The sequence below is a fragment of the Mya arenaria genome, chromosome 1 (assembly GCF_026914265.1).
Source record: "Mya arenaria isolate MELC-2E11 chromosome 1, ASM2691426v1".
In the NCBI taxonomy this organism is placed as follows: domain Eukaryota; kingdom Metazoa; phylum Mollusca; class Bivalvia; order Myida; family Myidae; genus Mya; species Mya arenaria.
The window spans coordinates 34,886,319-34,912,258 of record NC_069122.1 but is presented as its reverse complement, the minus strand read 5'-3'; the positions used below and the strand labels follow the sequence as shown (position 1 = coordinate 34,912,258).

Genomic DNA, 25,940 nt, shown 5'->3' with positions numbered 1-25,940 from the left:
CACAGACAACCTTTTACCATTCAAGGTCACTGTGACCTTGACCATTGGCCCAATGACCCCTAAAATCAATAGGGGCCATCTACTGGTCAGGCCCAACCTCCAAGTCAAGTTTGAGGTCCATGGGTGCAGGCATTGTCTAGTTATCACTCAAGACAACCTTTTACCATTCAAGGTCACTGTGACCTTGACCTTTAGCCTGATGACCCCCAAGAACAATAGGGGTCGTCTACTGGTCAGGCCCAACTTCCATATCAAGTTTGATGACCATAGGTCTAGGCATTGTTGAGTGATCACTCGGACAAGCTTTAAAATTCTTTTACCATTAAAGGTCACTGTGACCTTGACCTTTGACCCGATGAGCCCTAAAATCAAAAGGGGTCATCTACTGGTCAGGCCCAAGCTTCATGTCAAGTTTGATGACCATACGTCCAGGAATTGTTGAGTTATCACTCGGACAAGCATTGGTCTACCGACGGACCGACTAACTGACCGACATGTGCAAAGCAATATACCCCTCTTCTTCGAAGGGGGGCATAATAATTTATCAACGTGTAAAAACAGACTGGTTAACATTTGAGACATTGTAAAGAGTCATATAACCACTCAAGAATCGTTATATTTTATTGGGCTCAAATATGAAATAGATGCAATTGTATTTTATTATCTTCACTAGTTATCAAATTTGATCGACACACACTTGTGATCCACAGTATTTCTAACAAGATTTGAGACAGCTGTTTAAGCATTATTTTATGGGATGTGATTGACCTGGCAGCTGGAGGTCTGAATCCATTCCGGCCATGGGTTCTTGGGGCACTTTTGGGGTCAAATGCACACTGCCGTAGAAGAAAAACTGGCTTCTTAGAAGCTATTTTGAGGGTTCTTCTGACTTTAAATTTGAAGCAAACTGGGATATCAACTCTAACAACCAAAAGCACACTAGTATCTTTTTTAATCAGCTAAAAAAAAAAAAAAAATTTACATGTTTTTATGGGGAAGGGGTCCGTCCCTTGGGCCATTAGATTCGTGGAATTCCGCGAATCCGCGGACAAACCACATCCCTGTATGACCACACCAAACAAAAGTTCACCTTTAAAAGTTAACAACGATGGCATTAACAATGTTGTTAACTTAAAAAAAGTCTGAACGATGGTCCTTAATATACAATGCAGACATCATACCATAAAATAGGTAAAAAAAAAGAGTAAAAAAACAAAGACATTAATTTTATTTGATTTTCATCGATATCATATCCAAATTGCAGTTAAATTCATTTTCTGTATACAGATGCAATTTCGACAATAAAAAGTCATAACATGATTGATTTAAATGTAACGTTTAACTTCAATATACATTCAGTGACACGTAAGATTAATGAAATGTAAATGCTCCTAAAAAAACATAATTCATGGCTGAAACAATCAAAATGTACTAATGACAAGATAATTAAGTTTCTGCATATCACATGAGAGTTTCTGCACATTACAGTACCAGATGTACACATAAGCTTGTCAATGTATTCAACGGTTGGTGATCATGGCAGAAGTATACATAAGCTTGTCAATGTATTCAACGTTTGGTGATCATGTCAGATGTATACATAAGCTTGTCAATGTATTCAACATTTGGTGATCATGTCAGATGTATACATAAGCTTGTCAATGTATTCAACCATTGGTGATCATGTCAGAAGTATACATAAGCTTGTCAATGTATTCAACCATTGGTGATCATGTCAGAAGTATACATAAGCTTGTCAATGTATTCAACCATTGGTGATCATGTCAGATGTATACATAAGCTTGTCAATGTATTCAACCATTGGTGATCATGTCAGATGTATACATAAGCTTGTCAATGTATTCAACCATTGGTGATCATGTCAGATGTATACATAAGCTTGTCAATGTATTCAACCATTGGTGATCATGTCAGAAGTATACATAAGCTTGTCAATGTATTCAACCATTGGTGATCATGTCAGATGTATACATAAGCTTGTCAATGTATTCAACGTTTGGTGATCATGTCAGATGTATACATAAGCTTGTCAATGTATTCAACGTTTGGTGATCATGTCAGATGTATACATAAGCTTGTCAATGTATTCAACGTTTGGTGATCATGTCAGATGTATACATAAGCTTGTCAATGTATTCAACCATTGGTGATCATGTCAGATGCATACATAAGCTTGTCAATGTATTCAACGGTTGGTGATCATGTCAGAAGTATACATAAGCTTGTCAATGTATTCAACCATTGGTGATCATGTCAGATGTATACATAAGCTTGTCAATGTATTCAACCATTGGTGATCATGTCAGATGTATACATAAGCTTGTCAATGTATTCAACCATTGGTGATCATGTCAGATGTATACATAAGCTTGTCAATGTATTCAACGGTTGGTGATCATGTCAGATGTATACATAAGCTTGTCAATGTATTCAACCGTTGGTGATCATGTCAGATGTATACATAAGCTTGTCAATGTATTCAACCGTTGGTGATCATGTCAGATGTATACATAAGCTTGTCAATGTATTCAACCATTGGTGATCATGTCAGAAGTATACATAAGCTTGTCAATGTATTCAACCGTTGGTGATCATGTCAGATGTATACATAAGCTTGTCAATGTATTCAACGGTTGGTGATCATGTCAGATGTATACATAAGCTTGTCAATGTATTCAACGGTTGGTGATCATGTCAGATGTATACATAAGCTTGTCAATGTATTCAACGATTGGTGATCATGTCAGAAGTATACATAAGCTTGTCAATGTATTCAACGGTTGGTGATCATGTCAGATGTATACATAAGCTTGTCAATGTATTCAACGGTTGGTGATCATGTCAGATGTATACATAAGCTTGTCAATGTATTCAACGGTTGGTGATCATGTCAGATGTATACATAAGCTTGTCAATGTATTCAACGGTTGGTGATCATGTCAGATGTATACATAAGCTTGTCAATGTATTCAACGGTTGGTGATCATGTCAGATGTATACATAAGCTTGTCAATGTATTCAACCCTTGGTGATGGTGATCATGTCAGATGTATACATAAGCTTGTCAATGTATTCAACCGTTGGTGATCATGTCAAATTTCAATGCCTGATGATCACATATAATTCTGGAATTATTCGAAAGGGTATTGCTTGCATACTACTAATATCCAAAAATCCACAACATAAAATTACATCAGTTGTATTTCTGATCTTTGTTTCGACTGAAATCTGATGCGGAATGGCATATTTTGTAATCTTCGAAGACAAAAGATGTGAGCTTGTCATGTGTCGGTTTTTTTTAGTATACTTTTAAACTGTTTTTTCTCTACAAGCAAAATGCTTCGAAATATATAGCCATCAAAAATTTAAATTATTGTACATTGAATACCTTAAAAAGTCAAAAATACTCCAAACTAAAACAACATGCACAATTTACATGGAAACTCATAAATACATTCTAGAAGCACATATATTTTCCTCATATACGAGCATGGAAGTGAAAGCAATCATATTTGTACTTGAAATAAAAAAATCCAATGTGTGCTTTTATATGTTTCAACTTCTTTCCTTTAAAAACATAATAAGACCTTATGTGATTTATGAAATTAAAAAAGGGAGATTTTCTTTTACAGTACATGTTTTTGGTCCACAAAATTAGTAGAACATAAATTAAATATATATTTTTTGCTCTATGATATGCATTGCAATAAACTAATATTCCCTAATGTATTTGTCATGACACAAAGATTTATAATCACATAAGCATAACATACATGTAAAACAAATGTAATGAAGTCACTGTCCCATATAATTATAAAGTTTCAGGAAAATATACTTGAAAAAATATTAAGTGCTTTAATTGACAATCTTGGTTTTTAATTACTTACATCTGATTGTCATATGATACCATCTACAGCTGTTACCAGCAGAAATATATTACTTTGAATTTATAATATGTAAATGACACATCTTAAATGCATTGTAAGTTATTTATGTATCAATTTCTCATAAGACAATCAACAAGTCCTTAAGCCACTTAATTAGCATACTCATAGAAACACTATATAGACTTAAAAAAATAAATCAGATTCTTAAGTATGTATAAATGTATCCACTAATTACTTTCAATTGAACAGAAAACACGATTTCAAAACATACTTTAACAAATAATATTTACAATTTCTCTTTCAACAAAATTAAGCATACAGACATACACATTTATGGTGCCTTTAACACAAGCAGAAATGTCTGTTTTCATTCAATTTAAAAGGGAACTGGACACCTTTTCCAGTTGGCAGGAAGATGCATGGGTTTCTGATGATTTGCAACTGGTTGCATAAATATTACATTAAGAGTAAGGGGAGCAAAGTTTTCATCATGGTTCTGGGAATATGTCCATGTGTCCATACCAATATTTCTGGTTCCTATCCTGTTTATAGCTGGGGATGACAGGCTTCGTCCATCATACATGTACACAGATACTCATGGCTGTATTCTATTTATGTCTCCATATATAAACACAAATCTCTATCCAAGTCAGTCTATATCAAAGAGATGACAAGTTTGGTCCCATCTTGACTGTTTCCAGGTTTATTGAAGGATTTTCTTAAATTTTCTTCACAACAGCATCTCCTAATATCTGGCTCTAACCCAAAGTCCAGTCTTTAACACTCAATTCTGGTTCCCCGTCTGTTTACAACCAGGGGTGCCAGGCTGGGTCCATTCTACACAGGTTGTCATGGCTGTTGGCGGCGGCAACTAGAGTGTTCACCTTACTGTCCCCACCCTCAAACGTGGCCAGGTCTAAAAATAGAATGAGGTCACAGTTCAGCAATTGTCGAAGAAAATTAATCTCTATCTTTGAAATTACAGAATGCCTATGGGGGGGATTTCTCGAAACTTCTTAATTCTGTTATAACAGGAATAACGTAAGCTTACTTTCTTTGTTATTTTCTACAACTTCTGTAATATTTCTTCTCTAAACTTTTTTAAACATTTTATTTCAAGTTAGTTGTCTAATAAAAATGAATATTTAATATTTACCGTATTTATTATTCATAAGGAACGAGTTTAAACATGAAATTTTGCTTATCAAAACAAGCTATTTAAGCCTGTTAAACCGAAAAAGTTTCGAGAAATCGAGGCCGGCAACTTACCATTGTTTAAGCTATCTATGGTATTTAGGGTACATGTATATTGTATGACTAAATTCCAGGAAGTAAAGGATTCTACTACAAGCTTTTGGACATATTTTTAATATGTTTCAATGAAACATAAAAAAAACCTGCTTAATTCTTTAGAGTGTTGCTATTTTCAAAAATTCATTTAATCAACACGAGTATCGCTCAGGGAAAATGGAGAATTGATAACAATCTTAAATGTTTAAGACGAGTTAACCTTCATTAACCAAAATGCCAGAAGCTTAATTCATGACCACACATAAAGCCAATTTTTCACTTAACCACTAAATTAATTACTGACACAATAATTACCGTAGTGCATTCACAGTCTAATTATCTGATCTTATAATTTTTCTCCCTAATGAAACAGTAACATGCACAAAATGTTTGTCAGACCTACATGAACAAAGAAATCTTAAAATTGAAATCCTTGTGGTTATATTCAATTTAATCATTATTATTAATGGACCAAGTGTAATGAATATCATCCTGCAGGTGACTTGTGTATTACACTTGGGAAACCACATTCTAGTCATTTCCTTTACCAGAAAAAAAATCGGATACGAGTAAATGTAAAAAGTAAGGCCAAAAAAGAATTTAAGATTATCTTATGATGAGAAATAAGACACAAAAGCATAAACCTAAAGGTCGTGACTTCAGAGTTAAAACATATTTCAACTGGTATGATGCTTAAAAATGGTTAAGACAGCCAGTAATAATTACCGAACTGACATTTAAAATTAAAAAAAAAGTCAAAAGCCAGGGTCATCATATGACTAGTAAATTATTCCATTGCTCAATTGTAAAGAATATTTATATCAAATTGATTTGGGATCATTTTGTTTATTATCGTAGATTTGCCAGAGGTTGGAAATCGAGAGCCAATACTATAAATGACGTCAGTTCTGGGGCGGTATATGATATTAGCAATTATGTTCGCATAAAGATAATTAAAATGATCTTCTAAGAAACAGTCCTTAGCTTCAAGACGTCTTTTCTTAGGCACTCGGATACACTTGCTTGTCATCATTATAACAAGATTTTATTCTAGCCGGAAATGAGAGAAATTAAGACCAAGTGACGAGATCTCAAAGATATTTCTTTCTCTTCTACAATTTAAAGTATAAATAATAGACATATACAGAGAATGACATCAATGTTGTATGATCATAGTATGGACTTAAAGACGCACATAGAATAACACCCCATGTTTGTCCCATGGAGGCAGACTCAGCTTATATCCCTATCAGCATATAGCAATTAAAATACCTTCTAAATGAGTGCTAAATGAAAACTGCAAAATTCTTTTGTGTTTGCTATTATTGACATGTTTAAAATTAAAAAAAATACATATATTTATCATGTTGTATCTGATATGCTTATTGTATGACAATGTCATATTAACATATCAACTGTATTACATATCATGATTGTGACCATAATTGTCTTTATAGCTAACTTTGCAATGGTGACATATAGGCCGATGGGGCCGAGTGTTCTCCTTTTGTCTTTCTTAATCCATTTACTGATGTATATAACACATGTCAAGGTTTTAAACGATTTATTTACTTACTTTAAGCTGTTTTTACAACTGAGCGAGGATAAACTAATATAAACTTAATTGATTTATATATTTAAGTTTTATTCCATAGAAGTACTCACTATGTAGCCTGTTTGTGATGGCGGTAACGGCCTTGTTCACCATGGTGATCAGCTGATCCCCTTCCATCTCTGATGGCTCCGTGCCCGGGGATACCTCTTCTTGCTTCTGTGGAAAAAAAACATAATTTGATTATCCAAGTTAGTTAAACATTTGTACAAATAATGCATTTGTGAGGTCTGTTAGAAAATGGCAGTAACTCATTTTACAGATGGCAACATCATATTTTGGTATCTACCCTTCATCAATATACTTTTAGTTTATTACATAATGCTTTGCAATGCAGAGATATAATTGGACAAATTCTAAATTTGGAAATCATATAAGACTAGTCGCTACAAAAACGCAAGTGAACTCTAATCCTACACAATAAATATTCATAATTGCTAATGAGTAGATTTGAACCATTTGAGGATGTACAAATATGAAACACCTTCCAACAATAGCATTAAGGTTCAATTCACTATTTATAAAAATGTACATGTATAATAATCTAGAACAAAACCTACCTTTTTATGCCAGGTAATGTATTCATCTCTAAGAATAGCCCTCAGGAAACTAGGCAGTTTATATTGAGGCTGGACAAAGCATCGTGCAGTAGAGATCATGGCTGCGGTCAGTGGACCAGTCACTCCAGTGGACGTCAGGAACTCTGCGATGTTTGGCGTCAATCGGAATGGAACAGGCCTGTTGGCATCCAGTTCTCCTAGATATGAAAGTGTTTTGGATCAGACATGACTAATTTGGATAGGTCAGGGATATTAACGCAAATTTGTAAAAAAAGAGGAAAACAGTATGAAATAGGAGTGTCCCAATCACACTATACACAAAAAAAATTAAGTTAAGATCAGATAAAAGGCAAGAATTTTAACTTTTTAAGTTCTGAGGCCAAAAAAGAGGGAGTCAACTGAAAATAGGAAAGTTGGCATCCCTGTTATAGGAGAGAACTTTCAAGTAAGTGTTTTGAAATGACAACATTGGTACCGTACATACTGCTGGGAATATCAGTCATCTTTTGTAAAAAAAAATTGTATAATTATCAGCGTTTACTTTTCCACTTTAAGGGAATGGTGGGGCCTTTTGATAGGGAGAAAAATAGCGTTGTTTTGACATAAATGGGAAAAATACTAACATGATTCATAATTCATATAATGTTCAACTTATTTTCAAACATTGTATTCAACAAACCTAATCACATATTTGTGAAATACACTATATTGCTACATTTCCTTATTGTTAAGAATCTTAAAGGGTATTTTTTCACCTGGTTAGGGAAAAAAAAAAAATGTACTTTTAAGAAGGGGAAGCCTTATCTCGACCCCAGAAAGGGAAAAACAAAACCACTTAATATATAGGTCACCACTCCTAACTGCTACTGCCAGTGATGATTAGTAAACCGAAATTATCATTTGTCTTTAATGACAAAATCAACTGCACCACAATGATAAAATATACGCGCTTATCTACCCTATAATTTCTGAGATGTTCGGAAAAACAAAGAACTTTTTTTGCCCTTACCAAAGATACATCATTTAATTTCAGAAAGATCAAAACATTCGCTCAAAAGACTCACCAGTAGCATCATCAATGTCGAACTTGAAGTATGCAATGTTGAGATATCCGCAGTCCTGGTGAAGGTACATCATATCCGGGTTCATTCTACTCAGGTGAAGAACAAACTCCGCAAATCCCATCAACGCTAGCTGGATGGTGAACTGTGAAATACATCAGGGAAAGTCAGCATATATTCTTCAATGAATCTGCTTGTAACATCATTGCGGTTTTAAAGTTTGCAAAGATACCTAGATATTATATGCCGATGTACCTACAAACTACTTTTATTTATAAATCTATTATCTGTATTAGAGGTAAAAGCGTCCCTTACAGTCTTTCTGAAGATCCAGTAATCCGTCGCATCCAGGAATGTATGCAATGCCCACTCCTTGAGAAGCCCCCTGGGAACCATATTGTTCTGGACCTCTTTGAGAATGTCCCTCAAAACTTGGTGACTCGCCTGGGAGCCGCGTGATTGGACGGTTAACAATCGCTCATAGTAACGGGCGATCGGGGAGTCATGCTCTATGCCCCTCTTGCTGCATCGCTGAAATTATTGTTTAATTTTCAAAAAGTGTCTTTAAGAACAAGCTACATGTATGTGTATTGTTTCTGTCAACAAAATTGGTATGACACTTAATCAAGTAAAACTGCCATAACAAAGCTACTTTTTACAAAAGAATATAATGAATCCAAGTTCACATGCAGGATAATCAGGAGACTGGTTAGTGGTATACATGTTCACTGGTTTAACAGTAATGAATATATTTCTATGAGGGTGGTTTGGCAGCTTGTCAATTATGAAGGTCAATAGGTTCATGTGAATATCCTACACCATGTCTGATTCATACAGACATTGAAAAATATTTGCTAAACAATGAAAGTTATGATAACTTCAATGGCTCAATCTTGATATTTACATTTTTTAATTATCTGTCACAGAAATGTGACAAATGCTCTTGAATGTGCCTTGTGACATGATAGCTACACATGTTTTACATTTTAAAATTAGAGGAATATATGATCCATGTTCTTGAGTCCTTGGACTGATGCTACTGATACAACTGGTCTTAGGCAACTAAAAATACCTTTTCTCCTATACCAGAATATGAAATCTACCTGTTTGTATACATCCAAAAGGGAGATAGAGGCCGGGTTATCTTCCACTAGTCTCATCTGTGGGGACACAGCAACCACACGAGGCACAGTGAAATACAGCATGCGTCGACTCGTCTCCTACAACAAAACATAAAAACATATAAGTATGAGTAAAGGAAAGGATTGAATACTACCCATTCTTATTCCCAATATAACAGCTGACTAAGTTTTAATTTCTCATTACAGTATCTACATCCATCAGGGTTTTTGCTATGAATTTGCAGTCTGGTGTCCTGGGACCCTTATGGTTGAGAAATTTGGGGTATCTCATAATTTTATGGGGTCCTAATATAATGGTAAATCTGTGTTACAATTCATTTTGAGGGTCCCAGGGATGCACAGTAAGTTTAAAGGCACTAGTCCTCTGCGTCAGGGAAATCCCTGATTAATTCATTCGCCATACCTTTTGTTTTGTAAGGAAGTGGTTGAGCATTCGTAGCAGCTGTAGAACTCGCTCTTCCCTACGAGACTCGGTCAGACACGCGTCATTCACAACCAGGTATGGGTAGATCTGGAACAAAACAAACAATGTACATTCAGTCACACGTTACCATGGATGCTTAAGCTGGTAACTCTCCTGAGTTCCAAGAACAAATCCTATGCCATTGTTCAATACAAGAGAGTCCTCTTGACTCACTGACAATGCTATTTTAATTCAAGTTGTTGCATAGAAAATCTGTAAAGTGAACTGTTAACTCTATGTGAATATCTTTGGAGATGGGGCATAATCTAATCTCTCTTTTTCTTATGGTTACCTTATTTCATTTTTACCCCATATTGCTTTTGAAAATCAGGGGTTGTTGATTAATAAAAAAACAATGTTTTGTCTATATTCAAGTCACTGAATAGAAAAATCTTAACCTTGCTTGTTTAGCTAGAAGCAAGAATATTTCTCAAAACTCAAAAAATATTATTTTTGTCCTAAATCTGTATGTACTACGACGAATCAAAGGATATAACGATTATTTTTTTTCCATACTTTGCCATTGTGTCCTCGAATGTAGAGCCTTCGTGCCGCGGTGTTGTGTTTCTGAACAATCTCAACACGTGGCATGAACCGGGCAATACGCACGTAGTAGTGGCTGTGCTGTAAGTACACAAAATATGATGAAAGTAGTACGACTTTAGCCAGGTTTTTAAAAGGGTGATACAGATTAGAGGCAGTCTGATGCAGATAAGGGACAGGGTGCTTCAGATAAGAGACAGAGTGCTTAGAGAGGAATGGACACACTGCTTAAGGCTGTGAAGAATTTGAACATTATGAATTTGACATAAAATGCTGGATTCATAGTATTTAAATGAAGTAGTTTTAAGTTTCAATGGTCAATGTGAAGCTTGTATGTGCTTAAAAATGATTTATATACTGGTAGTTCTTAGAAAAAATTCAAGAAATATTGAATTTTAATACAGGGTAAGCACTTAATTCTATGAAGGCAGAAGGGCTCAATATATGGACAGAAGAATGCTACAGAAAGAGGTAGTGTGCAATACCCTTCTGGTACTTTCAAGTTTTAGCCCTCAAATAGTCAGAACCCTTTCTACACGCAACACTTACTCTGAATTCTCACATGGAAAAGTGTGGGTTTTTTTCAATAATCTCAACTCTTGTCATCAATCATGCAACACATACTGAAATTGCTCAGAATCTTTAAACTTTGATGCTATTTGTAAAGATACATTTATCTTTTGATTGTAATTTAATTCCTGCAAGACATCCGTTTTAAGAATCGCTTCATACTGCGGAAGCAGGAACTCCCCAGGAAGTTCTGCCATCTAATAATTATAAGATTAGTATTGGAAAATGACTGTTTAAAGGACCACTTCATACCTTGGGTAGCAGGAACTCCCCAGGAAGTTCTGCCATCTAATAATTGTAAGGTTAGTCTTGGAAAATAACTGTTTAAAGGACCACTTCATACCTTAGGTAGCAGGAACTCCCCAGGAAGTTCTGCCATCTAATAACTGTAAGGTTAGTCTTGGAAAATGACTGTTTTAAGGACCACTTTATACCTTGGGTAGCAGGAATTCCCCTGGAAGTTCTACCTCAGCTGTGTTGAGGGAGAAATTGCTCAGGAACCGACACTTTTCTTCTATCAGGAACGATCTGAAATTGGGTAAAGTGTATAATGATATAAACTTAACTTTGGACATGAGAAGTAAAACAAGTGGTAAGCGTGGTCTAGTGGTATAGGAATCCTCATCTCACCCAAAAGGTTGTGGTCTTAACTTAAAGCAAGTAATGGTACCAAAAGGAATATGATAGTTAAACCTCACTCTTCAGTTACACTAAAGCATATCGAACAAGTTATTTTAAAATCTGTCCATGCAAGGGAAAGTTACAGCCCGGACACGACAACCTATACTCTATGTCCTTATATGCAGCACTCCATTGTGAATAAACACTAAGTGTGACCTTGACCTTAGAGGTAGGGACACGGGTTGTTCACGCGACACATTGTTTTGGTATGTGGAACACATGTGGCAAGTTATTTTAAAATCTGTCTATACAAGGGAAAGTTACATCCCGGACACGACAACCTATACTCTTTGTCCTAAATGCAGCACTCCATTGTGAATAAAGACTAAGTGTGACCTTGATCTTTGAGGTAGGGGCACGGGTCTTGCACGCGACATGTTGTCTTGGTATGTGGAACACATGTGGCAAGTTATTTTAAAATCTGTCCATACAAGGGAAAGTTACAGCCCGGACACGAGTTATTGAGCCGGACACACGGACGGACGGAAGGACGCACGGACGGAGCGAATTTTAATATGCCCACCTTCGGGGGCATAAAAATTTGGCAAGTGGTGGCCTAGGAATAAAAAAGTGGTGGTGTCTAATGTCTATATAACACAGGCTAGAAGGCTCTACTGGCATGCCTATTAATATTAATATTCAAATAAGGTAGTGGCTATGTGCGACCATTTAACCCTAACCGGAGTGACGTATATAATCAGCCCTGTCAACGTACACTACTGGATTATTCTAAATCTACGCAAAAATAAATACAATGATTTAGTTCCTCATTTCTTTTAAAGACGTCGAAACAAAATATTTTTCTGCTTTTACATTAAAAGCTATATTTCAACCTACAATCTGTGTATACTCAATGGGTACACTTACTTTGGAAGCAGTTTAGTTTTGGCTTCCAGTATTTTGATCCACTTCTTCAGTTTGTTGATCAGGTTGTGTAGCTTCATAGAGCCTGGTACACTGAATAATAAAACACCAAATCTAAATCATTGAAATTACAAGCACAGTCATGTTAGATGTATGTTTATGCAAATGTCTATACAATAAAGAGTTGTAATCAAGGTAACATAAAAAATTGATATCAATGTCTATACAAATCAGAGTTGATATCAAGACATCCTATGACATCCTATGTAAATGTCTATACAAATCAGAGTTGATATCAAGACATCCTATGACATCCTATGTAAATGTCTATACAAATCAGAGTTGATATCAAGACATCCTATGACATCCTATGTAAATGTCTATACAAATCAGAGTTGATACCAAGACATCCTATGTAAATGTCTATACAAATCAGAGTAGATATCAAGACATCCTATGTAAATGTCTATACAAATCAGAGTAGATATCAAGACATCCTATGTAAATGTCTATACAAATCAGAGTTGATATCATACATCCTATGTAAATGTCTATACAAATCAGAGTTGTTATCATACATCCTATGTAAATGTCTATACCAATCAGAGTTGATATCATACATCCTATGTAAATGTCTATACAAATCAGAGTTGTTATCATACATCCTATGTAAATGTCTATACAAATCAGAGTTGTTATCAAGACATCCTATGTAAATGTCTATACAAATCAGAGTTGTTATCAAGACATCCTATGTAAATGTCTATACAAATCAGAGTTGTTATCATACATCCTATGTAAATGTCTATACAAATCAGAGTTGATATCAAGACATCCTATGTAAATGTCTATACAAATCAGAGTAGATATCAAGACATCCTATGTAAATGTCTATACAAATCAGAGTTGTTATCATACATCCTATGTAAATGTCTATACAAATCAGAGTTGATATCAAGACATCCTATGTAAATGTCTATACAAATCAGAGTTATTATCATACATCCTATGTAAATGTCTATACAAATCAGAGTTGATATCAAGACATCCTATGTAAATGTCTATACAAATCAGAGTAGATATCAAGACATCCTATGTAAATGTCTATACAAATCAGAGTTGATATCAAGACATCCTATGTAAATGTCTATACAAATCAGAGTTGTTATCAAGACATCCTATGTAAATGTCTATACAAATCAGAGTTGTTATCAAGACATCCTATGTAAATGTCTATACAAATCAGAGTTGTTATCATACATCCTATGTAAATGTCTATACAAATCAGAGTTGATATCAAGACATCCTATGTAAATGTCTATACAAATCAGAGTAGATATCAAGACATCCTATGTAAATGTCTATACAAATCAGAGTTGTTATCATACATCCTATGTAAATGTCTATACAAATCAGAGTTGATATCAAGACATCCTATGTAAATGTCTATACAAATCAGAGTTATTATCATACATCCTATGTAAATGTCTATACAAATCAGAGTTGATATCAAGACATCCTATGTAAATGTCTATACAAATCAGAGTAGATATCAAGACATCCTATGTAAATGTCTATACAAATCAGAGTTGTTATCAAGATACCTTTTTAGTTAAAATCCTGTCCAAAATCTTATGTTTTAACAAGAATTGAACAGTTTTAATACTTGAAAACTAGTAAAATGGTATGCAAGTAAAAAACATGCTGCAATTTCTTTTATTTTAAAATGCACTTTTTACAGATTCCTAATATCCAATCTATTCAAAAGATGTCCAATGCAACTTACGAGAAATCAAAGTCTGTCGTAAACTGGCTCTTCATCTTCTGAAAGATAGGATCTTGTGCCGTCGCCTGGGCCCGTCTAGCCAGTGACTCGGAAGCCGCGCTCGAGAAGGTCGTCACGACGTTTGATACGTTCTCAATTCCCACCCCAAAAGTGCTAACCAGCTTCTTGACAAAGTTCAGGGTGTGAGGTGTGATAGTGGCATCAGCAACTGTAAGATAAGAGCTCCATTGCTTCATTATACACAACAATAAGCCATTTGGAAAATTCAAAACAAAGATATTTTAATCCACTAAACAGGGATGAAGAAAGAGAGAGAGACTTAAAGAAAGAAGTTTCTATAATTTGCCATTTTTGTGTTTCCACTTAAGATTATGGAGAAAATTATTAAATAGAATTTTAAGCCAAATTGTGTTCAGTTTCTGATCTCCCTAAAGCTTTATCTCTGCACTTCAACATAACATTTACCAGTTTTTACGCCAGTTAAATTAAAATATTCTGGTGATTTGCGTACCTGAGGCCCTATTCTCAAATGCCACAGCGTAACACTTGGCAAGGCCCTGTCTTAGCTGTCGGAGGACCTCCTCATACCAGTTCTCCCGGAACCACACCATCTGGTCTACGATTCCCTCCAACGAGGAAAGTATCGTGGGATGTAACTCCCTCTGCATGTGCATTATTCGGCTACATCGCCACATTGGTGCAGGAGCTCGAATAGGACCCGCGTCACCCTGGGTGCTTGACGTTCCCGAACGGCTTGCTGAAGTGGCCCCAGTGGTGCTGTTGCTGCCTGGTGCTGTGGTGCTGCTGGGAGTTGTTGGAGCTGTTGCAGCTGATGATGATAATGTTGGTGTCAGTGATGTTGGTGTTGATGGTGTGGTGGCAGCTGTTAGATCTGAAATAAAATAGAATTTGATTATTCAATACAATTCACATTCAGGAAGATATATAGAGGATAATTGTTTGTTTCAGTGTAAGACCGTAATATATTTCACCGAGTGAGCACCAACAGGTATATTTCACAAGTGTCCCAGCCCTGTGCGCCCTGAGGTTTGATTTGGAACCAAAATCGGGCTAAAATTTCAAAACATTGAATAAAATCAAAAATATAAAATTGATATTTACACTGTTCGAAAAAGTGACATATCAATTTTATTTCACTGATAAATCTCTATAAACCACTGGAAAGCATATAATAAACTGTAATCAATACACTACTTTAAATGATATACATCTTTTAGATGGTGTCACAAAAGGAGCCTGATTGTAATAATTTAACCATCAACTAATAGCAAAAATACTACGATAAACATTATCCATAGTTAAATTATGAGCAGGAGTTCAGATTAGACCGATGGCATCCTAAAACATACCAGATGAAGTAAGTATTGGTTCTGGTGTCGCTGGCATTGCTACCCCCGGGGTAGTTGGAGACATGAGCTGATTGAGGGATCCTGTTGTTGTAGCAACCTGGGAATTACTCCTGCTCAGGGTAGCTGTAGCCTCACCAGTCTTGTCTAAAACACGTAATGTAAAAAACATGAGTATTTGAATGTACACCATAAAGCTAGCTACGGTTATAGACAACCAGCCAATTGTATAACACTTGGATAAGTTGTACACAGGTTAACTTTAGGCTAGTTTGCCAATTTAAATAATTTGATTTGTTAGTATAAATGTTTGGATAAATATTGACCAATCAATAAACATTTCGGCTAACTTTAACCAAACCATAGAATTAACCAATGTAATACAAGTGGCTGATGGTATGGTATTCAACTAAAAAGCAACATTAAATTGCTCTTTTTAAGTAACATGCACTTTTTTTAATACATCTACACATACTGTTCAGGAATACATGTTTCAATTTCAGAACATCAGCATCATTTTACAAGCAATCAGAAAACATTGACAAAATCAATAAGAACTCAAAAGTGCTTTAAATTTCTCAAATCAAAAAAGGCTTCACAATTTCTTTCATCTAATTTAAAACATATTACCAAACAAAACAAACAAGCTCAATATTACACTTGCCAAAAGTTTGTAGTGACAAAAGAAACTCATTCAAGTGCTGAGAATGACTGTTTGAAGCAGCGTTATAAATTTATTGATTCCTCTGACAGTGCAAAATAGCATTGTGATCGTGCTTTGTTTATCTGATTGACAAGTTTATTTTTAAAAAGCAGTACTTACATCTTTCCCTCTGCTCAATCTTCAGTGTGAGATACAAGGTACGTATAGGGAAGTACACGGCCTGTGGGTACATCCGTCCTACTTGGCTCAATAGATTCATGATCAGGCGACCCTCGTTACGAACCAGGCAAGTCAGCAGTTGAGGAATCCTGAAACACATGGAAACAAATTCAGCATCTTTTCAATTGTGAACAATATAGAACATATGTAGAAGAATGCTATCAACAGATCTAAACCCTTTTCAGCAGATTAAAACATTTCATAACACAAATTTGTGATTTTCAAATAAAAACTACCAAGAAATATTCACTTATATTTACAAATTCAAATAATGTATTCAGTTACCATGGCAACCACTGTACTGGAGGCACCCCCACACAGTATTTATCTACTGCCTCTGCTAGAGTGGACTTGTCATCGTCATATGTCAACAGCCACAGGACCTTGGCTAAGTACTTCCGAGATTTGCTTTCATTCTGATGGCGACACGCATGCAAGAAACAGGTGATGGCTGATACACCGATGTTGATTTGTCTGCAAAAAAACAAGGACAATTCTTAAGACAAGCAAAAGTTATTCTTGGAATGTATGAATATCATTTGTCACAGCTTAAGGTTCTTGGCCAGGTATTTGCGGGATTTGACATCATTTTGATGGCAACATGCCTTCAGGGGGCCTTTCCATAAAGATCTTAGTATATTTTAGCCATAAATCAAAACTATCTTAGTTTCATTGTTGCGCTTCTTATTTGAGTTAATTGAACATTAGCCAGTATTAAAAATGTACAAAACATTAAGGAAATAAAAAAAATCAATGTATTGCCATTTGTGACCTTTATATAGATTTAAGTTAATTGAAGTTATTACTCAAATCCCTTATTGAAACGGGCCCCAGAAGGCTAAATACTCCCTCCAAATACATACATGCAGAGCCAAAGCCTTATCAAGTAGATCCTGTATATGAACAGACACTAAATAAGCACAAATTATTTTTGATCCTCAATCTTCCATACAACTCACCTGTCTTTAGTAAACACAGACTCCAAATAATCCCCCCACAGTGCCCAGGCCTTCACCAGAGTGTCATGCATCTGAACAGCTGCGGAGAAGGACTTGTTTGCGTCGTCGGAGCGTCCTGTCTGGGCCAGAAACATGCCCTTCAAGGCATAGAACTCTGCCGTCATCTCCTTGGTGAAGTATTTCAGATTTGTGGACTCTATAACTTCAAGTCCCTATGGACCAAAAAAACATTTTAAGGTAAACAGTTGTGCAGAAAAACTAAACCTTTGTAACTTTGAATGTTTTGTTCTGAATGTGAAACAACATTACAGTTATAGGAGAAACTATTGCTTTTAAAACCAAACACATGAGAAACAAATGCTATAACATAATACCCTTTAGTCTTGAAAGTAACGGCTTAAATTAATAATGCATTATAAAAGGCCTACTTGTATATTAAATTAATCTTTGGGGCTTGACTACAGAGATTAATGTAATACAATGTACACCAACATTTACGCCTCACATCTGCATTGAAAAACCAACCTTGTTTCTTTTCTGTATTAATAAAATAACAAACCTCGTTCAGTTCAGGTTTTCCCATCGCTCCGGCCATCTGTAGGTAACATTTCACCTGCTGCCGGATCTTCTGGAAACAGTCTACGATCGGAACACTTGGAATGGTGTGAATCCTGAAAAAATAAACCGAAGGAAGTATTAGACACATGGCACCAACCCATTTGAAGGTAACATTGATCTTTGTTAAGTACTGATACAGAATATTTAGTTACAACCTGTGTTTGATGACAAATCATGTCTTTATCTGCAATCCTGCCAACCAGATGAAGACACAATTATGACCTAAATAAATGAACCAACATCATCAACTATATTCTGTGGGGGACGTACATTTATTTTACGATGCCACCAGGCTATCCATGGCTGTCAACCCAAGAGAGTATTAGTCTTGTTAGGTTGTGGGGCATAGTGCACTGGGAGTGTCACTCTGGTTAGAGCTACCCTTGTTCTTTTTATGTACACCAATGTCTAGCAATGACAAAAAAGACCTCCATTTAACATGCCTTCCAGAAGACGATCTGTAACAGAATCAATTTTGAAAGCTAGAAAATGCTCAATGCCCTAACATACCTGCTCAGGGAGTCTAAACACACACCAGACAGGTTGTGTTTGCGGGCAATCTTGCCAAAGTGAATGATGGCCTGGGCTGAAGCATGAACACCCAGCATGGAGTGGTTGTTTTGCTGGAAAAAAGAAACTAATATTAATATTCATTTTTCAAGTTATCATTTAAATTAAAATAAGACATACTAGCTATGAATGCATGTGATATAATGAACCATTGTCTATTTCTTAGACACTAAATACAGTCCTGCGTTTATGCACCTGGGGATGAAGAAGGGCATATAGGGTATTAAGACCGTTGCTGATTCCTGACAGGCAAATTTAGACTGGCCCTGTGATACCATCCCCAGGGAAACACAGGAAAAACAAGAGATGTTTGTCAAACATTATGCCCCCCCTGAGGGCCATGTTGTCAGGATTATATGGACAATTGAATGAAATATGCATGGACCGAAATGACAGCTGATTTGTTGCCGTTAAGGCAGTTTTAAGATTATGACCATTAAAGTGTGAGGATAGAGTGTGTTATGACCATGACCTTTGACTCTATGAACTCAAAATCCAGAGTCATCAGCAGGTCACCAGAAACCTAAATGTCAAGTTCGAGGGCCATGGGTGCAGGCATTGTCAAATTATCACACAGACAAGTTTTTATCGTTCAAGGTCACTGTGACCTTGACCTTTGACCCCTTAAATCATAAGGGGTCATCTACAAGTCAGATGCAACTCCAAGTCAAGTTTGAAGGCCATGGGTTCAGGCATTGTTGAGTTATCACTCGGACAACCTTTTACTATTCAAGATCACTGTGACCTTGACCTTTGGCTCTATAAATCCTAAAATCAATAAGGGTGATCTACTGATCAGGCTTAACATCCATGTCAAGTTTAATGATCATAGGTTCAGGCATTGTTGAGATATCAGTGGGAGAAGATTTGTTAACTTTTTTGCGTTAAAGGTTACTGTGACATTGACCTTGGCCTGATGACCCCCAAAGACGATAGGGGTCATCTACTGGGCAGGCCCAACCTTCATGTCAAGTTTGATGACCATAGGTTCAGGAATTGTCGAGGTCGCTTTCAATGTCACTGTGACCTTGACCTTTGACCCCTAAAATCAATAGGGTTTGAGGGCCATGGGTGCAGGCATTGTCGAGTTATCACTCGGACAACCTTTGTCCATTCCAGGTCACTGTGACCTTGACATTTGGCCAGATGACCCCCAAAAACCATAGGGGTCATCTCCTGGTCAGGCCAATTCTCCAAGTCAAGTTTGAGGGCCATGGGTGCAGGCATTGTCGAGTTATCACTCGGACAACCTTTTACCATTCAAGGTGACTGTGACCTTGACCTTTGGCCAGATGACCCCCAAAAACAAAAGGGGTCATGTACTGGTCAGGCCCAATTCCAAGTCAAGTTTGAGGGCCATGGGTGCAGGCATTGTCAAGTTATCACAAGGAAAACCTTTAACCATTCAAGGTGACTGTGACCTTGACCTTTGGCCCGATGACCCCCAAAAACAATAGGGGTCTTCTACTGGTCTGGCCCAACCTCAAATTCAATTATGAGGGCCATGGGTGCAGGCATTGTCGAATTATCACTCGGACAACCTTTTACCATTAAAGGTGACGGTGACCTTTGGCCCGATGACCCCCAAAAACAATAGGGGTCATCTACTGGTCAGGCCCAACCTCCAATTCAATTATGAGGGCCATGGGTGCAGGCATTGTTGAGTTATCACTCGGACAACCTTTTACCATTCCAGGTCACTGTGAACTTGACCCGATGAGCCCCAAAAACAATAGGGGTCAGCTACTGGTCAGGCCCAACCTCCAAGTCAAGTTTGAGGGCCATGGGTGCAGGCATTGTCAAGTTATCACTCGGACGACCTTCTACCATTCCAGGTCACTGTGACCTTGACCTTTGGCCTGATGACCCCCCAAAACAATAGGGGTCATCTACTGGTCAGGCCCAACCTCCATGTCAAGTTTGAGGGCCATGGGTGCAGGCATTGTTGAGTTATCACTCGGACAAGCTTTAAAATTATTTTACCATTAAAGGTCACTGTGACCTTGACCTTTGACCCGATGACCCCCAAAATCAATAGGGGTCATCTACTGATCAGGCCCAACCTTCATGTGAAGTTTGATGACCATACGTCAAGGAATTGTTGAGTTATCACTCGGACAAGCTTTGGTCTACCGACGGACCGACCGACATGCCTGTGCAAAGCAATATACCCCTCTTCTTCGAAGGGGGGCATAATAAACTGCAATTATTGTCATGTAAACTGATTTGATTGGGAAGAGGTTTTACCTGATCTTGTGCAGCATGTGTGTCATAGTGGTTCACGATGAACTGGTAGTGGTGTTGACGCCAGGTGAAAATGTCACTCCAGTGGGAGAGGTCGTCTGATATCATCGGCAGGCGATTCCTGTGAATCAATTAATAAAGAATTATACCAAAATTGACAATAAACTGTTAGTGTAGTCCACTCCACATAGAAAATGTCAATCCAGAGGGGGTAGTCATCAGATATCATTGGCAGGCTATTTCATGGATTAACAATAGACAAAGTTAAAATTAAGTGAAACAATTGGTGATCGGCAGCTCGAGAGCCGGCGCAAGGGTTAGGGGGTTTGGGGTTGAGCCTCCCCCATGAACAGGGCAGGGCGAATTTGAACTAAAGGTCTTTGCTTTACGGTGGAAAATGGAGGTCAATTGGCAAGTTGCTAAGTTGATACAGCAAAGGTCTATATAAAGATTAAGATTGAGTATCAATTGTCGAAACCCCAGCAAATACTCACCTCCAGGTTTTGACGATGGCCTTCATGTCATGTAGACTGGTGGAGCGGGTGATGTTGGCCGGCTGGAGACCCTGGTTGATCTGGGCAGCTTCTTGAAGCTCCATTATTTGTTGAGCAGCCTTTTGAGTACAGAAATCCATGTAATTTATGAAACATCATTGTTTTGATTAGTTTTGTATTGGAGTTAAGAAAAAGAATTTGAAAGTTCAACATATTTATCTAGAAGTGTTACTATGAAGTTTGAAGCTTTTTTTATTAGCACTGAACCAAATATTTACACTCAACTTCAAACATATTAAATAAGCTATATTTAATCTGTGGGAGGGGCAATATATATGGTGGACAATATGAGGAAGACACCAATACTCCTTGATAACAAGGTTACACTCAACTATGAATTCAAATAATTAGTTGTATTTAACCTGCAGCAGTGGCAAATGTATATGGTGGACAATATGAGAAAGACACCAATACTCCTTGATAGCAAGGTTATACTCAACTATGAAATCAAATAATTAGTTATATCTAACCTGCAGCAGGGGCACATGTATATGGGTGACAATGTGAGGCAGACGTCGCCATTCCTTGATCGCGAGGTTACTCGACAACTCAACCAAACGCTCAATCTACAAATATACACACAGAAAATATGTCATGCTGCAGGGTATTTATTTCAGCCTCAGGTTTTTTTTATTTTACACTAAAAAAGGTTTGCAAGAAGGTAATTGTGTACATTCATTAATAAATATTGAATTGCAGATTAGTTTTATCTTTGTTATTTGTTAACCTTCTTAGCTGTATGTACAGAAACATTTGTGAAATAACTTCAAAGATTTTTTAAAACAAAAGTTAAACTCAATTTAAACACCAAAATAGCATAATTTACTAAAACACCTTGTTTTATAACACCAGTACCCTTTGATCTTGTGCTGCTTATTGGCAGATAAATAACATATGGAAAAGCAAAAATCATCCATTACAACGAGTGCACAATGGTATACAAAAGCAATACACTTCATATATCACCTGTTAGTCACGTTCATGTTAACGAGTTCCATGTAAAAACATAATACAGGAGAATTTTATTCCCTAGAAATGAAATCGCTCCTAGGATTTCAGATGTAATGGCCACCAGATTCCAACAGAAAAGAGACCATAATGTATTGAAAGACTCTCTTACAACACAATTCACAACAAAAATAAAAGTATAAACCAAACATTTTCCAAAATATTACACTAAACTATACAACACCACCAATTAAACACACTACTTCATATCATATCATTAAATCTTCATGATAGTAAAATGGTCACGTTTTTATCCTACCTATTTGAAGTTTTGGCAGAATACAGTGTCATGAAGAACATGAAAATCTTGTAAACCAATCCTTATTGTAAAAGTTTTATTCAACAGTGTGCTGGATCAAAGCCCTTTCACATAATCTATAATGGATCCTTAAAGCTGCGCTCTCATAGATTATCCGATTTAACCACATTTTCATTTTTTTGTCTCAGAATCAGCTGATTTTGACATCAGTGCGTTAGTAACCCTAATAGCCATAAAATATAAATTTCCAAACATATATATTACAAACCGCGAACTGATCTTTTATCAGCAGTCTTACAACACTGGTTTACAGACATTTACACAGAATTTTGCTCATTCCAAGACCAGAAAAAAGTGCTCAAAACTGTCAGTCTGTGAGAGTGCAACTTTATTCAACTATAGCCACATAAAAATGTGTGAAAGATTACTTCTTTGATCAAATTTATACTACTTCACTAGCAATCCTCACATTTACAAAAACAATATATATATATAACAATACACATGCAATACGTACCACGACACCATATCTGTGTACATTGTGGAAGCTCATGCCTAGAACTGTAAGAATACGTTACCATAGTTACCATATTGAGGTGGTGGTCGTCAGGGTGACAGATAGCGATGTAACCACGATACAGATTCACCTTCCAAGCCATCTCTTTTGGGCAGCTTAGCTCAACCTGGGGAACAATGTGATCAGGTATTTGTTTTAAAGCAAGAGTATTGTTTTCTGCATAATCAGAAAATTGACCCTGATTTGAATATTTGTGAACATTCAGCCAATTATAATATGTATAGTGATGAATCCTTGGGCCAATATTCATAAAACACTGTTAGTCATTAACGAACTTACATGTAAGTCAATTACTAAAATTTTCAGTCAAAATAAAAGAAAGTGCTTTACACATAAAAGTCTATCATATGACCATAAAAGTGAGATACATAAATAAGAAAAGTGATGACTTAAGATGCTTTATGAATACCGGCTCATGACAGACATAACCACATGGACTTTAAATATATATCAATAGATTGTTTTGTTAAGCATGCACCTTAAATACAGAGCACATACTTAATCCAATTTTAACTCATGTCACAAGTTTTCAATTTACATTTTAATTATATTTATATCACTTATATTTTGCAAAATACAATAAACAAAACATATTGTTTTGAAATGTAGCAGCCTCTACAATTTCGCCAAAGAGAAAGAACAATCGTGAGATTTCGTCAGTAGATCTAAATCTATCTCATTTGACCGACCAGAATAAATCTTGTAGATAACGATGACATTCGATCCGAATGACTTAGAGTCTTGTAGCTAAGAACTTTTTCGTAGAAAATAATTTGAATCATCTTTATGCAAACATAAGTGCTATTATGTTTCACTTAATACCATAAAACTTGTATCCTTCAATTGAAGTTTATTAAACTACAGTACAACTCAAGTTGCAATTAAAGAAAAAGGAACAATTCAGCAATCAGAAACCAATCTTCAAATGGGAAATGCAGGGGTGTCACATTACTTGGATCGATTATGACTACAACCATACCACTTCTGAAATGTATAACCCCATAACCTACCTGCGATAGGGCATCCTTCATTAGAGCCCAGTTAGGGACCCTCCATGCGCTCTCCAGTACAAGATGGGGGTTTGTGTTGCCCTTGGAATTGGCGTATTCTAGAAGATGGTCCCACTGATTCAACTCCTTTGAACACCTAATTGTAGACAACAATATCTTTAGTTTTGATTTGCAAATATCCATAATAATTAAGTAGATTAGTCTTAAAAGCTTCCTCAACACAGAATCCCTCAGTTACTTTTCCCATTTATTATAAGATTGTTCTCCTCTTTGAAACCGTTCAGAGTTTGTGTGTTGTAAATCTGTACCCCAGGCAGATTGTTGAAGTGGAAATACATGTACCTGATCCAGTGGTCTTCCCAAAGTCTGTATTCTGGAAGCACTGGAGGGCTGGCAGGGCCAGTGTTGTGGTCCGCCCTTCCTCTAGCCATTGCCTGGGTGTAGAGAACTTCATCATTTAAAACATCTATAATTCAAAGACTGTACTCTGCCATCAGGGCAGAGTTGGCATTTGTGGTGCTGTGGTCTGTGCTTCCTTTGGCCAATGGGATTTTTTTATTATTATTTTTTTGTCAAAATTTATTAATACTTTAAAGTAGTATACATTCAACACAAATATCTTACTTTCTGTACACCAACATAAATATCTTACTTTCTGTACACCAACGCAAATATCTTACTTTCTGTACACCAACACAAATATCTTACTTTCTGTACACCAACATAAATATCTTACTTTCTGTACACCAACACAATATCTTACTTTCTGTACACCAACACAAATATCTTACTTTCTGTACACCAACACAAATATCTTACTTTCTGTACACCAACACAAATATCTTACTTTCTGTACACCAACATAAACATCAACAGTTAGGCAAAATAAAGATTCTATAGGGGACATGTGTGGTTACATAATTGAAAACAAATATCTCTTAAGGTGGGTTGCATTTGCTTTCCTGGGGTGTGTTCTTTGTTTAAATGGAAAAGCTCTCATGCTCTTGTGCTTGATCAATGATGCTTTGCTGTTTGTAACAAGTGGCAGTATTTGTATGCCTAATAAAGCCTATTTGGACCATAACCCTGCAAAAACATTGCAATCACATTGGATAATTTTTTTTTAATTTAGCCAACACTTACTGCCTCATATGAGCCCTGTGCCTGTTCAAAGAAGCCATGTTGTTCGTATGCGATGGCGGTGTTGGTCTCCGAGAACTTGGCCCGTTTCTGCCACAGTCCTGCCCACATGTCATCCTCTTTGAGCAGTGAGTAGAGGTCACAAAGGGCATCCAAGGTCTCCTAGAGGGATGAACATACATGTACATTGAAATAACTGTATGCAAGTAATTTCAATACTTCATTAATCAATCTACTTGGCTTGATTTTCTGTGTGGTCTTGTGTTATTGG

The 25,940-nt window shown here is 36.5% G+C and overlaps 1 protein-coding gene across 2 annotated transcripts in view; it reads right to left on the bottom strand.

The window, feature by feature from the left end:
* Positions 1-1,215: 1,215 nt before the first annotated feature.
* The window catches only part of LOC128230763 (transformation/transcription domain-associated protein-like), a 69,482-nt gene continuing 44,757 nt past the window's right edge, over positions 1,216-25,940 (bottom strand). Inside the window, exons 63-87 of one of the 2 annotated variants that reach the window (XM_052943207.1) lie at positions 25,673-25,831; positions 24,872-24,963; positions 24,530-24,665; positions 23,521-23,625; positions 22,146-22,241; positions 21,616-21,734; positions 21,125-21,242; positions 18,818-18,930; positions 18,249-18,360; positions 17,690-17,901; positions 17,016-17,204; positions 16,671-16,819; positions 15,851-15,994; positions 14,992-15,372; positions 14,481-14,688; positions 12,698-12,787; positions 11,584-11,677; positions 10,553-10,660; positions 9,977-10,084; positions 9,535-9,651; positions 8,747-8,962; positions 8,435-8,576; positions 7,371-7,567; positions 6,864-6,969; positions 1,216-4,824 (exon numbers count right to left, since the gene is read on the bottom strand). In XM_052943207.1, coding sequence (XP_052799167.1) covers positions 4,715-4,824; positions 6,864-6,969; positions 7,371-7,567; positions 8,435-8,576; positions 8,747-8,962; positions 9,535-9,651; positions 9,977-10,084; positions 10,553-10,660; positions 11,584-11,677; positions 12,698-12,787; positions 14,481-14,688; positions 14,992-15,372; positions 15,851-15,994; positions 16,671-16,819; positions 17,016-17,204; positions 17,690-17,901; positions 18,249-18,360; positions 18,818-18,930; positions 21,125-21,242; positions 21,616-21,734; positions 22,146-22,241; positions 23,521-23,625; positions 24,530-24,665; positions 24,872-24,963; positions 25,673-25,831 — 3,621 coding nt within the window. In that variant the 3' untranslated portion in view covers positions 1,216-4,714. The remainder of the gene's footprint in view (positions 4,825-6,863; positions 6,970-7,370; positions 7,568-8,434; positions 8,577-8,746; positions 8,963-9,534; positions 9,652-9,976; positions 10,085-10,552; positions 10,661-11,583; positions 11,678-12,697; positions 12,788-14,480; positions 14,689-14,991; positions 15,373-15,850; positions 15,995-16,670; positions 16,820-17,015; positions 17,205-17,689; positions 17,902-18,248; positions 18,361-18,817; positions 18,931-21,124; positions 21,243-21,615; positions 21,735-22,145; positions 22,242-23,520; positions 23,626-24,529; positions 24,666-24,871; positions 24,964-25,672; positions 25,832-25,940) is intronic. The other variant, XM_052943214.1, reaches the window with a different exon arrangement.